Raw genomic sequence first — 15,484 nt, forward strand, 5'->3', positions numbered from 1 at the left:
AATGAAAGTGAGATTGAAGGCAAAAGGTCAGATCTACAGATACCCCAATCACTATATATAACCTACTTAAAAAATGAAAGTGAGATTGAAGGCAAAAGGTCAGATCTACAGATACCCCCATCACTATATATAACCTACTTAAAAAATGAAAGTGAGATTGAAGGCAAAATGACAGATCTACCGAGATACCCCCATCACTATATATAACCTACTTAAAAAATGAAAGCGAGATTGAAGGCAAAATGACAGATCTACCGAGATACCCCCATCACTATATATAACCTACTTAAAAATGAAAGTGAGATTGAAGGCAAAAGGACAGATCTACCAGGGGCTTTTCTATGATATTTGAAAGAAGGGGCGTAGAATGAAATATTTGGCCGAGCGGAGCGAGGCAAAATATTTTTTGGACCTTTTTTTAGTTAAAAAAAACATAAAATAATTAATGGATATGATAAATTGCCATATTCAATACAATATTAGCAGATTACGATAGTTTTTTTTTTAAAAGGGGGGGCGTACGCCCATTACGCCCTCACCTGGACCCGCCCCTGTCTACAGAGATACCCCCATCACTATATATAACCTACTAAAAAATGAGGTATATGACAAAATCAAATGTGGAGTATCTGTTAATTTAGACAGCTTTACAAAACAATGGAGTTTATTTTAAAACATTAAGTATCAATGGCCTATGTGTTATTTGTCTGCCTGACAGAGTTTGACATCACAATCTATACATTTATCACTATTTCAGGGTGGAAGGTGTTATTGTTGGAAGGACTGGAGTACAAGGATGAACATTCTGCAAGTCACTGAAAAACTGAATCAGAGCACACAGGTAAACTACCAACATTCACCAAGAAACTGACAAACTGAAATATTCTTGGCTTTCTGAAGTTTAAATCTGATGGTTGGTTATTCCAAAAACATGTGTCAAGAGCACAGATATCAGTACTATACAGGTTTGGGTTTTTTTAATACAAAGAGATATCTTTAAATAAGTTATCAATGAATGGACATTTGATAACTTGATTTGATACCATGCCACAAAATTTTTTAAAATGAACAAGAAAATGAAGGTCAGTGTATGGTCAGACCTTTCTACCATATAGGAGAGTGAAAAAAGGCTACTACTTAAATGAAATAATGCAGAATGCACATAAGAGATTAAATCAAAAGTTTTCTTATTACCACATTTTTCCAGCAAGTTTCTTTTTTTAATTTTCCTAATTTTGTCATCACCAATAAATATCCTAACCATATTCAGCTTATACAAACAGTTGTTATAGATATATTATGTCAAACCCTTCTATTCTCATCTTTAAATCCATTAAAATCAAGTCAAAATAATGAACATGTCTTACAAAGTTTATAAATCTTGCACGCTGTTAGATCTATTAGTTATGCATACAAAAATGCACATTAAAGTTTTACCCATGCTTGTTTTAATTTATAAGACCGACTTGAACTTTTCAAAGGTAAAGATATATAATATTTCTTTTTTTTAATTCATGAGTATGCAAAAAGTAAAATCACAAAAATACTGAACTCCGAGGAAAATTCAAAAAGGGAAGTCCCAAATCAAATGGCAAAATCAAAAGTTCAAACACATCAAATGAATGGATAACAACTGTCATATTCCTGACTTGGTACAGGCATTTTCTTATGTAGAAAATGGTGGATTGAACCTGGTTATATAGCTAGCTAAACCTCTCACTTGTATGACAGTCGCATCAAATTCCATTATATTGACAACGATGCGTGAATAAAAAATAAACGGACACAATAGGTAAAAATGTCAAAAATAGGGGTACAGCAGTCAACATTGTGTTATCATCTTAATCACTATAAAAAACAAACAAATGTAACAAAGAAGCACAACTTTCCTGAAAAGCAGTTTTTTTTACTTTCCGTATATCCTGAAATATATTGATGCAGCAAGTATATTTCAGTATATATTTTTGAGTGGATTAATTTCATCTTTTCTTTCCTCTTAATTTTCATATAAGGACATACAACGAATTGAAATTGTTCTATAAACAATTGATCAGACGAAAGTGAATTACTTCAATTGATGCATGTGGATGTAATATTTAACAAAGTTACAACAATTTATCATTCTAATTCATAAAATCCTCTCTCTACTCCAATCCAACTTCAATTCCATTCTCAGATTGACAAAAGACAATATAACAGATAAGCAATATTGAAATATCAGTGTGAACAGACTTATTCTAAAACAAATGTTATTTAAACCTTATATATTCTTCCATTATTACCAATTTTAATTCATCTCAACAGAATTGCAGACATACTGTATTAAATTGTAATCCTTTTTATTCCTGTTCGCAGCAGACTTGCTATTTCTTGAATTGGATTACTATAACTATGATCAACTTTTCACAAGAGAAATTTACTATCGATGTCAAAAATAAGGTTTTAGCTCATTACCTTAACCAATTTTGCATTTATTTTTATTTTCATTTATCAGTTTTTCCTTGAATCTCCTAGACTTTTTGCTTTCATCAATTTGAATTCAAGCAGAGCAGACATTTTGGAATTCGTTAATTTAAATCTGTCAGTCTGCATAGAGACTACAAATTTTTCATCTGATCATCCGTTGCATGCATACAGAACATCCATTAATTTATTGTGGATTCACCGATTTATTGAGCAACACATTGAAACTGTATGAACTCAACTACTGAAAATGGAATTCTCAATTTATAACAATTAACTTTCATTTGCATTTCAATTAACATTTGCACTACATCATTTGCAAATTGTTTACAGGCGATGCAAACAAGAAAAATTCATAAGTTTAATGCGGACAGGCAGTAGGCTATTCAATAACAATTCTCAAATAATTTATGATTTCATTTTGTTGGGCATTTTCCACTTTAATTCCATACAAGAAAGTGCTTCAATATGTCATTGGAAAATTAAAGTGATCTTTTCCATCTTTTGAACATGTTAGGTTCACTTTACTTCAAGCTATGAGTAGATATTCAGTAATTGAGGAAATAATTAAATTCACAAGGACTAGGGACTAAATTGGATCACATTTTCAAAATCACTACATGCTCTCACTAATATTCTTTATTTATTCAGAAAAAGAGGATACAATTTATTGGAAAAACTAAGCTTTGAGAGAGAGCCAAGTATGTCATGAAAAATTGCAGTAAAAATGAAGGTTAAGGAGATGATAAGTTATTGATAATTTGTTTGTTCCATTTTTAGGTATAAAAAGATAAATTGACCAATTTAACTAAAAGGTTTCTATGTGAACTACAAAGAGGCAATTACATTTATTTAAATTGTGGTTTATACTGCATGTTGTTTTAGAAGTGAACACATTGACATATAAATTTCCAAGTGTTTTTTTAAAGGTAAATGGGAAAAACATAAAATTACTCAGAATCTTTATTAAGAGGAGACATTAGGGGGCTTTTGGGTTTTTTGTGATTTTTTTCAAAACAAAATTTTTTTTTGAAAAAATATGAAAAAAAAAATATGACAACTTTTGTAGTGGCATAGATGTACATTTTGTGGAATTCAAGTTATATTCTAAGCTGGGTTTAATCTCAATGCTCTTAGACCAATAAGTTTTTTTTTTAAATACATTTGGACAGTTAAAATATGAAATGCATTACATACTTGTACTTGAAAATGTTCAAGATTTTCTAGACTCTTTCAGAATATGGATAAATCTTGCATTTAAAAAAAAACACTTGCATAAATTGAACTGTATTCTTCTTAAAATGTTGTCAGAAGATGAATTTCCATACAAGTCCCATTTTAAAGAATTCTTGTCATATTTCCAACTATCTACATAGGACTTTACACAAGGTATACATATGGTTACAGAAAAAATTTAATGAAAAAAAATTAAAGAAATGCTTTTGTAATAGAACTTAAAGTCTAAAGCTTGAGTTTATGTCAACTCATAAAAATAAAAATGTTCAAACATTTATAAATATGGAAAACCGTTAATGTGCAGCTTTCAAGAAAACGATTACGGTAAATTCCATATAAGATCTTATAACACGGATATCAAAATGTAAATTTTACATTTTAGCAGATTTGAATTAAGACTAATGAATAGTAACTTACTGATCTGGGTTAATCTTGACGTCTTTATATTGTGGTGTATAAAATGGTCCATTAATTCCAGGGTTAATTCCATCAATTCCTGGCTGTGTGTATACATCCTTCAATATGAAAACCAGAACAATATAAAACAAATGATACCGGCATCCCATTTTTAACCAGTTTTCTTTCAAAATTGCTTAAATATCTCTTGCTATGAAAAAAGCCTACTAATTATAGTTTCAGTTAGGTTTCATTTCCAGTCTAGTAGATAACCTAACACTTATCTGTAAATCTCTTTAAATCAAATTTTACGGCAAAAAATTTCTAATCTACAGATAAACGGAAGACCCTAGAAGCATCACATCTTTTTCCCAGAAATAACACTCTGCAAATTGTAAAAATCTCCAACAAAATAAAGTGAAATTGATGTAACGAAGATCTGAATCCAATCAGCAAACACAAGTTATTACACAATCATCAACTGAATAATTTTAACTTTTGAAACATATTCCCTAGTTGATCTCTTTATAAGAAAGAGTGTTTCTTGTAAAAATCGCAAAACCACTTTTTTTTAATATTTAAAAAAAATTGATTATTCCTATTGATAATTTAAAGTTTAAGTAGGAGTAACAATTTTCTTAGAATCGATATCCAATACAGTTAGCTAGTAAAAGTACAGATAACTAAATTGCTAGTTTACATGATCTGACGATGTGAAAAATATAAACAAGCAATTCAACGGACTTATGATTATTGATCCTCATATTAACTGTATCACCAAGAATCTTCTTTCATCAACTAATTCTGTGTTGTGATGTGCTCGATAAATATATAATATCAAACTTTAAAATGACATGTAGATACAATGCTAAACCGTATTCCTCTAAAACATGCTCTCTCTGATTCAACTCTCGACTTCTGTCAAGCGTTCAAAGTGAAAGTAAATAGAGCTGTCTTTATCAGCAATATTGGTCTGTCTGTAATGGATCAAGAGAGAATACCATTTATGATTCCAACCAGGGATTTAAAGGACTGATAGAAGGAAAACAAGAATAACAGCTATCAATAATTATACATAATTGATTAAATTTTCAATAGTTATTAGTAATGTTACACTATACACATGGATAGTGGTATTGATCTTTGCATTGATACATTGGTGCCAATCGTCTATAATCATACCCAACTTTTGTCCAATGAATAATTGATTTGATTCCTCCTATTTTTTCAGTTGATTACATGGACAATATGTGTGATATTATGTTCTTGTATGTAAGTGTTCAATGTACTACTTGGTTCTAACCCTAACACCTGTCATATTCCTTGCTACTTACACTACTGCTCTTTGTACACAATATAACCTTAACAGCCTACTAATTATTGGGAATTAATAATTTAGACAATCAATATCCAGTTTTCCATTAAATAGATATAAACTAAGTAAATCATATCTCAATCAAAGCAAATGACAACATATACCAGTCGTTAAACAAAACTCTATAGAATTAGTATAACACCAATACTTATTTGAATGCAATACATAAAATCCATCTGGGAATCTGGAATCAGAAGGCAAATCGTAAACAAAACAACCTTTTATTCAACATTTTATTGAATTTCTAGGGATTGATTTGAAGAGCAGTAATTCTTTTATGGGGAATGCATTTGTTCTAAATATTTGTAAATTCATTTCCATTCTATGCCAATCTGAATATAATAAATAGAACTTATGTATTAGGGAATGACACCAAAATAAGTATACTATGTGATATGAGTTTATCTCATTGCTGAAGGCCATACGGTCAACTATAGTTGTTAACTTCTACGTCATTTGGTCTCTTGTAGAGAGTTGTCTAATTGGTAATCCTAACACATCTTCTTATTTTTTTAATATTCTGACAACCTCAAACATGGAATTCAAACATTTCCCATTCAGAATGTTTACTTGGAGTTCATTTCACTGCCAGATTCCATTAGTTTGTCACTTAATTTTGTTACTGTAAACATACAATCAAGCTCTTCAAAATATTTTTCATCTCAAAATATTAAATCCAATGTATTTAGACTTCTTGTTTCATTTGAGTGTAACAAATCATTCAGATGAATATTTTATAATATGATTGAAAAATGTTTCCTTTTAAAACTGTGCATTCAACCAAATCAAATTATTAATAAAGAATTAATATTTTGTAATTTCAGAAATTATTGTGATCATTTATTAATACAACTGTTGATTAAATGACAAAAATGCAAGATTAATAGATGAGATTTCTGAAATTCTTGCATACAAACAATTACCATCAGAATTTGAAATGTGAACCTATTTATTCTATTTTATCTTGTTGAAATAATCAAAAATCATCACAAATTATTGAGAAAGAAATGAAACTTTTCAACAGGATCAATATTTTGATTAAATCAGTGTTTATATTGAAAAGATTGAAAATACATTACATATGTATTGATATTGAATAAATACAACATCAAATGCAGTTTTGTGAGTTGATACATGTATTTTCGTCTACTTAAAAGATATTTTTTTTTCTTCAGGTAAATTAATCAATGAGTGATTGATTTCTCTTAGAAGAAATTTAAAGGTCCCAATGAATAAACTAGCACAGGACGTTTGTGCTTTTTTACCTGTAACGCAACAGCACACTTGCGCTTTAACAATATGGACATTTGCGCTTTAATCATTAATCTTATGCGGGTTTCTCAGGGTGCACCACATTTTTTATGTTATTTCTTCATAGAAAGAAAAATATTACAGTCATTCCTTATAATTTAATTCTAAATTCCATTTTTCAGGAGTAAATCGTGAAAAAAACGTTGATGACGTCACGGTCACATGACAAAACTATGTCTATGAGCTGATAGACAAAAAACTCTCAGTCAATCAGAAGATGTGTTACATCCAAAATTAAACTATTCTTTGATAGACCTGAACCACATTGACCGGACATTTGCGCTTTTTACCTATATAAGTTTACCTGTAATTCTAACCAGATTTACCAAAGTCAAGGGATGGCAAAGGAGAAATATTTAGCAATTCAGACTTTCTAGGTGTCGGATGTGAAATTTTATAAGCATTTATCTCTAATAAAAAGAAGCAATTATATGTCTTTGAAAACAAACAAAAATATCTCTTTTTTTGCAAGTAGTGATATCAATTTTATTTTAAAGTGTAATGGTTATATGTTACACAATAGATTATTTCTATTTCACAAAATAAACTTATTCAAGTTACTTGATTTTTTCAAATAAAAGATATTACTTTTTTTTTTACTTACTGAATAATATGCAATTTTCAAAATTCTCATGGACTTATTGAAATTAATTTTTCCTCAAAAACAGAAGAATCCTGTGGGGTATTGGTCAGTGGAAAAGTAACCTAACGACTAAAAAAAGGATAACTTTAAGCTGTATATAAATAAATGAACGTGCTTTTTTAAACTGTTAACCATGATAACTGAAATGTTGTGTTTATAAAGCTCAAATGTCCTGTAAAAAAGCACAAATGTCCTGTAGAAAAAGCGCAATTGTCCTTTTTAAAAAGCACAAACATCCCGCACTGGAATAAACGACACAGAGAACAATAGTTATTGTATTTATTCAATAGGACAAAAGAACCAACAAAAGTTTAAATCGACAGGTAAACTGCAAATGATTTTATGGAAAAGTTATAACAGTCCATCAATATAAAAATCCTTCTTTTAATAATGTTGTCAATTATAAAATAACTTTTTTAAATCCATGAATTATATAATCCAAATTCAATATCAAACAAACAAGGTAATATTCAAAAATAAGTCAAAGTTTCAATGGCCGGTGTCGACTAAATTTTGCTGAATAATGAGGAACTTTCAAAATCTGGAAAAATATCCTCAAACACTTCCATAATAGCAGGTGCACAACTTCAACATATGAGCAATCTTCCTTTGAATATTCAGGGATCTGGGCTGAGAACTGTAGGAGGAGTTGATTACACAAATGAGGTATCCACTTTTCCCCACCCACCTAACATCATCAGACTATAAGCAAGACTTCTTCCAACCCTGCCAGAAATATTGTTTTTAACCTTTTTTCAACTTTTTAAAATTTAATTCTAGACAATTTGTAGGAAATTCAAACCTTGATTTGAAATGGTGTAGCCACTTTTAATGCATAGGCTTAAATGTAGCATGGATTTCCTAAGTGGTATCAAAATTTCTTAATTTTCCGTTATACTTTAATCTAAAATTAATGTCATCAGGATTACAAGTTGTCACCAAAGTTACATCTCTCAATAATTACCACACAAAGCTTAATGCCTTATTTGAATTCATCTATTTACTAAAGTACTTCAGCATTTTGCATAATTTTTCTTTTATATGTTTTCCAGACCCTCTAGGGGGCTCCATCTTGTTGACAGAGCATCAATGAAGTAATAACACTTGAGAAGTAACTCACTAGGAACCTTTCAATCATTTTAAATTTAAATTGAGTTTTTGGTTCTAAAGTTATTTGCCAAAGGCTTAAATGTAAAACTAAGTTACCCGCTTGAGATCAATACAAAATTGACTTTATTTACAGAGTGCTTAGCATGGGACTTTTTACTATACTGTGGATTCATTATTATTTATGGTATATTTATATTCATGTCATTTCATGGGTATAAGTATACCACAAATTAAAATGTTCCATGAAGTACATATTTTCTTAAGGATTATATTCAGACTTGGGCAAACCCACATATTTTTAAAAATGTTATCCAGGAAAAGACAAGTTTTTGTCAATCCACAAAAATAGGTATTCACGAAAATAAATGAATCTACAGTATTTGGTTTTAATAAATTAATAAATTCTTATATATAAGAATTTTCTATGTTTAACAAGGCTCCATTTGTAAGCTAAGTTGCAGTGCACGTCTAGGGCCTTAATGCTATCAATTCAGGACAAAGAACAAACTCTGATCTGCAAGTTACAAACAAGAATCCTACTGTTGTACTTAGCTAAAAAAACAATGCCAAATTTTTTGTCAGAAATCAACTTTATATGATTAAATCAGTGCTTATATTGAACAGATTGAAATGTAATATTGATTTTGAACAAATACAACATCACATGCAGTTTTGTGAGTTGATACATGTAATTTCATCTATTTTGTAGATAATTTTTTCTTCATGTATATTAATCAATGAGTGATGGATTTCTCTTAAGAGAAATTTAAAGGTCCCAGTGAATAAAATCCACTGAGAACAATACCTTTTGTATTCTTTCAATGGGACAGTACATTGTCCAAAAATGTAAATAGAAACAGTAAAGTTACTCAAACTGGGGCAATGTTTTATTTCCTTCACAATAAAATGTGGTTGCTTTACCTCCAGTTGCAAATATTTCATGTATGTTACAGACAAGAACAAATTAACAATGAATACAACAGATAGGTTCTCCAATAGGGGTAGAACAGGGATGTAGGCCAGGAAATTTGGGCTTCCACAGGAAACAATGAGGTATACTGGATAGGGACAGAAGTTAAGCCTTGCAACAGGCCACCTATGGACCCCTCAAAGACTTGTTGCAAAGCTTCTTAATGTGCAAAGAGCATGTTACAATGAGGAATCGAATTTAAAATCCACATTCTAAACTGATGTGACTGCATATTTTTTACATTACATACTGTACAGCCAAATTTACACCTAACTTTGGCAAGGGTTTTACTGCCAATCTATAGAAGACCAAAAGGGACCATATTTCTATTTCTGAGTCACCCTTGGAGTGTTCTTGATATCTATATCACTGATACACAAGAATGCACACCCTGAAATGACTGATTTCAATTGAATAATATGTTGAGTCTTTAAAATAATGGAAGTGTTATATGTATTGAGTAAAATCAATATTCACTCAGCCATGAAAAATGAGGTCAAGGTCAGGTGATCACATGCAGACAGACATGTATATCTTACATTGGTTCTATTAATCAAATATAGTTGACTTAATACTTATAGTAACTGAGAATCTGAATTAACGCTGACCTATGTTTCATGAAATGAAGTCAAGGTCATGTCACTTTGATTCTATCACTAAATATAACTGACCTATTACTCAAGATAAATGAGAAACTTACTTAAGCACTTAAAACTTTTAACATTGACCATAAAACCATTAAAATAAGGTCTGTATCACATGCTTCTTCATAGAAGAACATCTACATATCACATTCACAATGATTCTAAAAACCAAATTTGGTTGACCTATCTAATAAGCATTTGTATTCTGCAGCCTTGGTCACAGGCGATTCAAACAATGTATGTGAAGGGTTCAGATTAGCGCGTTTTTTAATTAAAACTCATGTGACAGAAAACATATCTTAGGTTTTGAAGGGCAATAAATCTTAATAAAATGCTTCGCTGGGCGCAGCTTGATACGACCGCAGAGGTCGAACCCTGAACAGTTGGGGCAAGTATGGACACAACATTCAAGCTTGATACAGCTCTGAATTTGGATTGTGATTAAATATTTGACACAGCATAGGTTTCTGACACAGAATTAATGTGGTCTAAAAACTTCAATTTTTTTAATTTACCTATTATGGTCCAATGTCCAAAATCAAAATACATGGTTAGATTCAGCATATCAAAGAACCCCATATATTCAATTTTTGTTGAAATCAAACAAAGTTTAATTTTGGACCCCAACTTTGACAAACTTGAAAACTGGTCCCATAATCAAAAATCTAAACACATGTTTAGATTCAGCATATCAAAGTACCCCATATATTCAATTTTTGTTGAAATCAAACAAAGTTTAATTCTGGACCCCAATTTGGACCAACTTGAAAACTGGGCCAAAAATCTATAAACATGTTTAGATTCAGCATATCAAAGAACCCCATATATTCAATTTTTGTTGAAATCAAACAAAGTTTAATTTTGGACCCCAACTTGGACCAACTTGAAAACTGGTCCCATAATCAAAAATCTAAACACATGTTTAGATTCAGCATATCAAAGAACCCCAAAAATTCAATTTTTGTTAAAATCAAACTAAGTTTAATTTTGGACCCTTTGGACCTTAATGTAGACCAATTCAAAAAACGGGACCCAAAATTAAAAATCTAAATACATGGTTAGATTTGGCATATCAAAGAACCCCAATAATTAAATTTTTGATGAAATCAAACAAAGTTTAATTTTGGACCCTTTTGACCTCAATATGAACCAATTTGATAGCAGGCCCACAAATAAAAAATCTAAATACATGGTAAGATTCAGCATATCAAAGAACCCCATATATTCAATTTTTGTTGAAATCAAACAAAGTTTAATTTTGGACCCCAATTTGGACCAACTTGAAAACTGGGCCAAAAATCTAAAATCTAAATACATGTTTAGATTCAGCATATCAAAGAACCCCATATATTCAATTTTTGATGAAATCAAACAAAGTTTAATTTTGGACCCTTTTGACCTCAATATGAACCAATTTGATAGCGGGGTCCACAAATAAAAAATCTAAATACATGGTTAGATGCAGTATATCAAAGAAACTCATATATTCAATTTTTGTTGAAATCAAACAAAGTTTAATTTTGGAACAACTTGAAAACTGGGCCAAAAATCAAAAATCTAAATACATGTTTAGATTCAGCATATCAAAGTACCCCATATATTCAATTTTTGTTGAAATCAAACAAAGTTTAATTCTGGACCCCAATTTGGACCAACTTGAAAACTGGGCCAAAAATCTATAAACATGTTTAGATTCAGCATATCAAAGAACCCCATATATTCAATTTTTGTTGAAATCAAACAAAGTTTAATTTTGGACCCAAACTTGGACCAACTTGAAAACTGGTCCCATAATCAAAAATCTAAACACATGTTTAGATTCAGCATATCAAAGAACCCCAAAAATTCAATTTTTGTTAAAATCAAACTAAGTTTAATTTTGGACCCTTTGGACCTTAATGTAGACCAATTCAAAAAACGGGACCCAAAATTAAAAATCTAAATACACGGTTAGATTTGGCATATCAAAGAACCCCAATAATTAAATTTTTGATGAAATCAAACAAAGTTTAATTTTGGACCCTTTTGACCTCAATATGAACCAATTTGATAGCAGGCCCACAAATAAAAAATCTAAATACATGGTAAGATTCAGCATATCAAAGAACCCCATATATTCAATTTTTGTTGAAATCAAACAAAGTTTAATTTTGGACCCCAATTTGGACCAACTTGAAAACTGGGCCAAAAATCTAAAATCTAAATACATGTTTAGATTCAGCATATCAAAGAACCCCATATATTCAATTTTTGATGAAATCAAACAAAGTTTAATTTTGGACCCTTTTGACCTCAATATGAACCAATTTGATAGCGGGGTCCACAAATAAAAAATCTAAATACATGGTTAGATGCAGTATATCAAAGAAACTCATATATTCAATTTTTGTTGAAATCAAACAAAGTTTAATTTTGGAACAACTTGAAAACTGGGCCAAAAATCAAAAATCTAAATACATGTTTAGATTCAGCATATCAAAGTACCCCATATATTCAATTTTTGTTGAAATCAAACAAAGTTTAATTCTGGACCCCAATTTGGACCAACTTGAAAACTGGGCCAAAAATCTATAAACATGTTTAGATTCAGCATATCAAAGAACCCCATATATTCAATTTTTGTTGAAATCAAACAAAGTTTAATTTTGGACCCCAACTTGGACCAACTTGAAAACTGGTCCCATAATCAAAAATCTAAACACATGTTTAGATTCAGCATATCAAAGAACCCCAAAAATTCAATTTTTGTTAAAATCAAACTAAGTTTAATTTTGGACCCTTTGGACCTTAATGTAGACCAATTCAAAAAACGGGACCCAAAATTAAAAATCTAAATACACGGTTAGATTTGGCATATCAAAGAACCCCAATAATTAAATTTTTGATGAAATCAAACAAAGCTTAATTTTGGACCCTTTTGACCTCAATATGAACCAATTTGATAGCAGGCCCACAAATAAAAAATCTAAATACATGGTAAGATTCAGCATATCAAAGAACCCCATATATTCAATTTTTGTTGAAATCAAACAAAGTTTAATTTTGGACCCCAATTTGGACCAACTTGAAAACTGGGCCAAAAATCTAAAATCTAAATACATGTTTAGATTCAGCATATCAAAGAACCCCATATATTTAATTTTTGATGAAATCAAACAAAGTTTAATTTTGGACCCTTTTGACCTCAATATGAACCAATTTGATAGCGGGGTCCACAAATAAAAAATCTAAATACATGGTTAGATGCAGTATATCAAAGAAACTCATATATTCAATTTTTGTTGAAATCAAACAAAGTTTAATTTTGGAACAACTTGAAAACTGGGCCAAAAATCAAAAATCTAAATACATGTTTAGATTCAGCATATCAAAGTACCCCATATATTCAATTTTTGTTGAAATCAAACAAAGTTCAATTTTTGTTGAAATCAAACAAAGTTTAATTTTGGACCAACTTGAAAACTGGGCCAAAAATCAAAAATCTAAATACATGTTTAGATTCAGCATATCAAAGAACCCCATATATTCAATTTTTGTTAAAATCAAACAAAGTTTAATTTTGGACCCTTTGGACCTTAATGTAGACTTATTTATAAACTGGACCCAAAATTAAAAATCTAAATACACGGTTAGATTCGGCTTAACAAATAAATAAATGTGGTCAAAGATTTTACAAATCTAATGCGCCATACTGGTCTTCCTTTATAAATATGCATTTCTTTAAACATAATTTAAAAGCAGTGTAAGGGAAGTAACCAAAACATTGTATTTGGATTACCTCCCTTACACTGTTTAAAATTATTTTAATTGTTCATTAACCATTACTTTATACATAATTTAATAGCAGTGTAAGGGAGATAATTTCAATGATGTATTTGATTTATCTCCCTTACACTGCTTTAAATTATGTTTTGTACTAAAGTATTTGTCCATTAATGAGGACAACCTTGTTTTTCCCCCTTTTTTTGCCCCTTATTCTTAAACGGTTTGAGCAATAACCCCCCAAAGCAAATCCTAACCATCCCTTTGTGGTATGGAAACTTGTAGTATAATTTCAGAGAGATCCATACACCGTTCCACAGTTATTGTCTGGAATCTAGAAAATGCTTATTTTTGGCCCCTAATTCCTTAACTGTTGGTACCATAACCCCCAAAATCAATCCCCACCTTCCTTTTGTGGTATTGAACCTTATGGTAAAATTTCATAGAGATCCATTCATTTAAACTAAAGTCAGAGTGCGAAAACTAATGCGTCTTCGGACGACGACGACGACTCCGCCGAACGACGACGACGACGACGCCAACGTCATACCAATATACGACCACAAAAATTTTTTTGCGGTCGTATAAAAATACTGTGTTAATCTTTATACTGTATAAAAAATATTTCAATTGCATTTTGTCTGTGTTCAGATAAATCCTGAAAAAAAAATGTTGGTCACTTCTCTACTAAATATGGTGAAAGTTTGTTAGTGCTTTTAATTTTGAAGTAAAAAAAATAAATTAAAAACCAAATTAGTGAAAAAGATAAAAATCTATTTCCATCACAAACATCGAACTTGACAACAAACATTAGTAAATTCTGATTAACACAGTCAACAAACATTAAAGCAGCAAGGTTTCATTAACCTTATTTCTGATACAAAGAATACGATGGATTTTGTTGCCTTAATTAAATATTTCTTTAGCAATTTAATCTGTAACAAAATGTTCTATGTTGTCTTACTGAATGACTTTATTTTCTTTTTAATCTAAGAAGCATGCAAGATGCTTGTATACTACTTTCTATACAATTCAGTTATAAAAGAGCAATGTCCACAAATGAAATCTGTACCAATCTTTTCCATTACAAATTAATAAAAGAAAATGCTGTCAACCTTGGAAGTAAATTCAATTTCATTCAGTTTATTCTAGTTAAACATCAGAATCATATTAACCTGTAATTGCCAACTTCAATGTACAAGTTTTTACTCAATAATAAAATCACTATGTTTATATAAAATGATTATGATCTACAAGTATCCATCCATGCTTCAATTTGAAACAATTATTAACTAGAGGTTCTCAAGAGCCTGTGTCACTCACCTGTATCTACTGTGGTTTTGGAAATCATGCAAAATAAGGTTAAAATCATAATAAGTAGTATTAGATACCCTAATAATGATTGAGGCCAAGTTTGGTTTAATTTGGCCCAATAGTTAAATTAAAAGCAGAAGATTTTCCAGGGTCAATTGACAATTTTGGTCATATTGACTTATTTGTAGATTTCACTTTGTTGAAAATTATTGCTGTTTACAGTTAATCTCTATCTATGATAATATTCAAGATAATAACCA

At 30.3% G+C, this 15,484-nt stretch overlaps 1 protein-coding gene across 1 annotated transcript in view; it reads right to left on the reverse strand.

The window, feature by feature from the left end:
• Nucleotides 1–4,613, reverse strand: part of LOC127724298 (voltage-dependent calcium channel subunit alpha-2/delta-3-like) — a 140,355-nt gene extending 135,742 nt beyond the window's left edge. Inside the window, exon 1 of the mRNA XM_052231259.1 lies at nucleotides 4,117–4,613. Coding sequence (XP_052087219.1) covers nucleotides 4,117–4,265 — 149 coding nt within the window. The 5' untranslated portion in view covers nucleotides 4,266–4,613. The remainder of the gene's footprint in view (nucleotides 1–4,116) is intronic.
• Nucleotides 4,614–15,484: the final 10,871 nt, after the last annotated feature.

The sequence above is a fragment of the Mytilus californianus genome, unplaced genomic scaffold (genome assembly GCF_021869535.1).
Source record: "Mytilus californianus isolate M0D057914Y unplaced genomic scaffold, xbMytCali1.0.p SCAF_1, whole genome shotgun sequence".
In the NCBI taxonomy this organism is placed as follows: domain Eukaryota; kingdom Metazoa; phylum Mollusca; class Bivalvia; order Mytilida; family Mytilidae; genus Mytilus; species Mytilus californianus.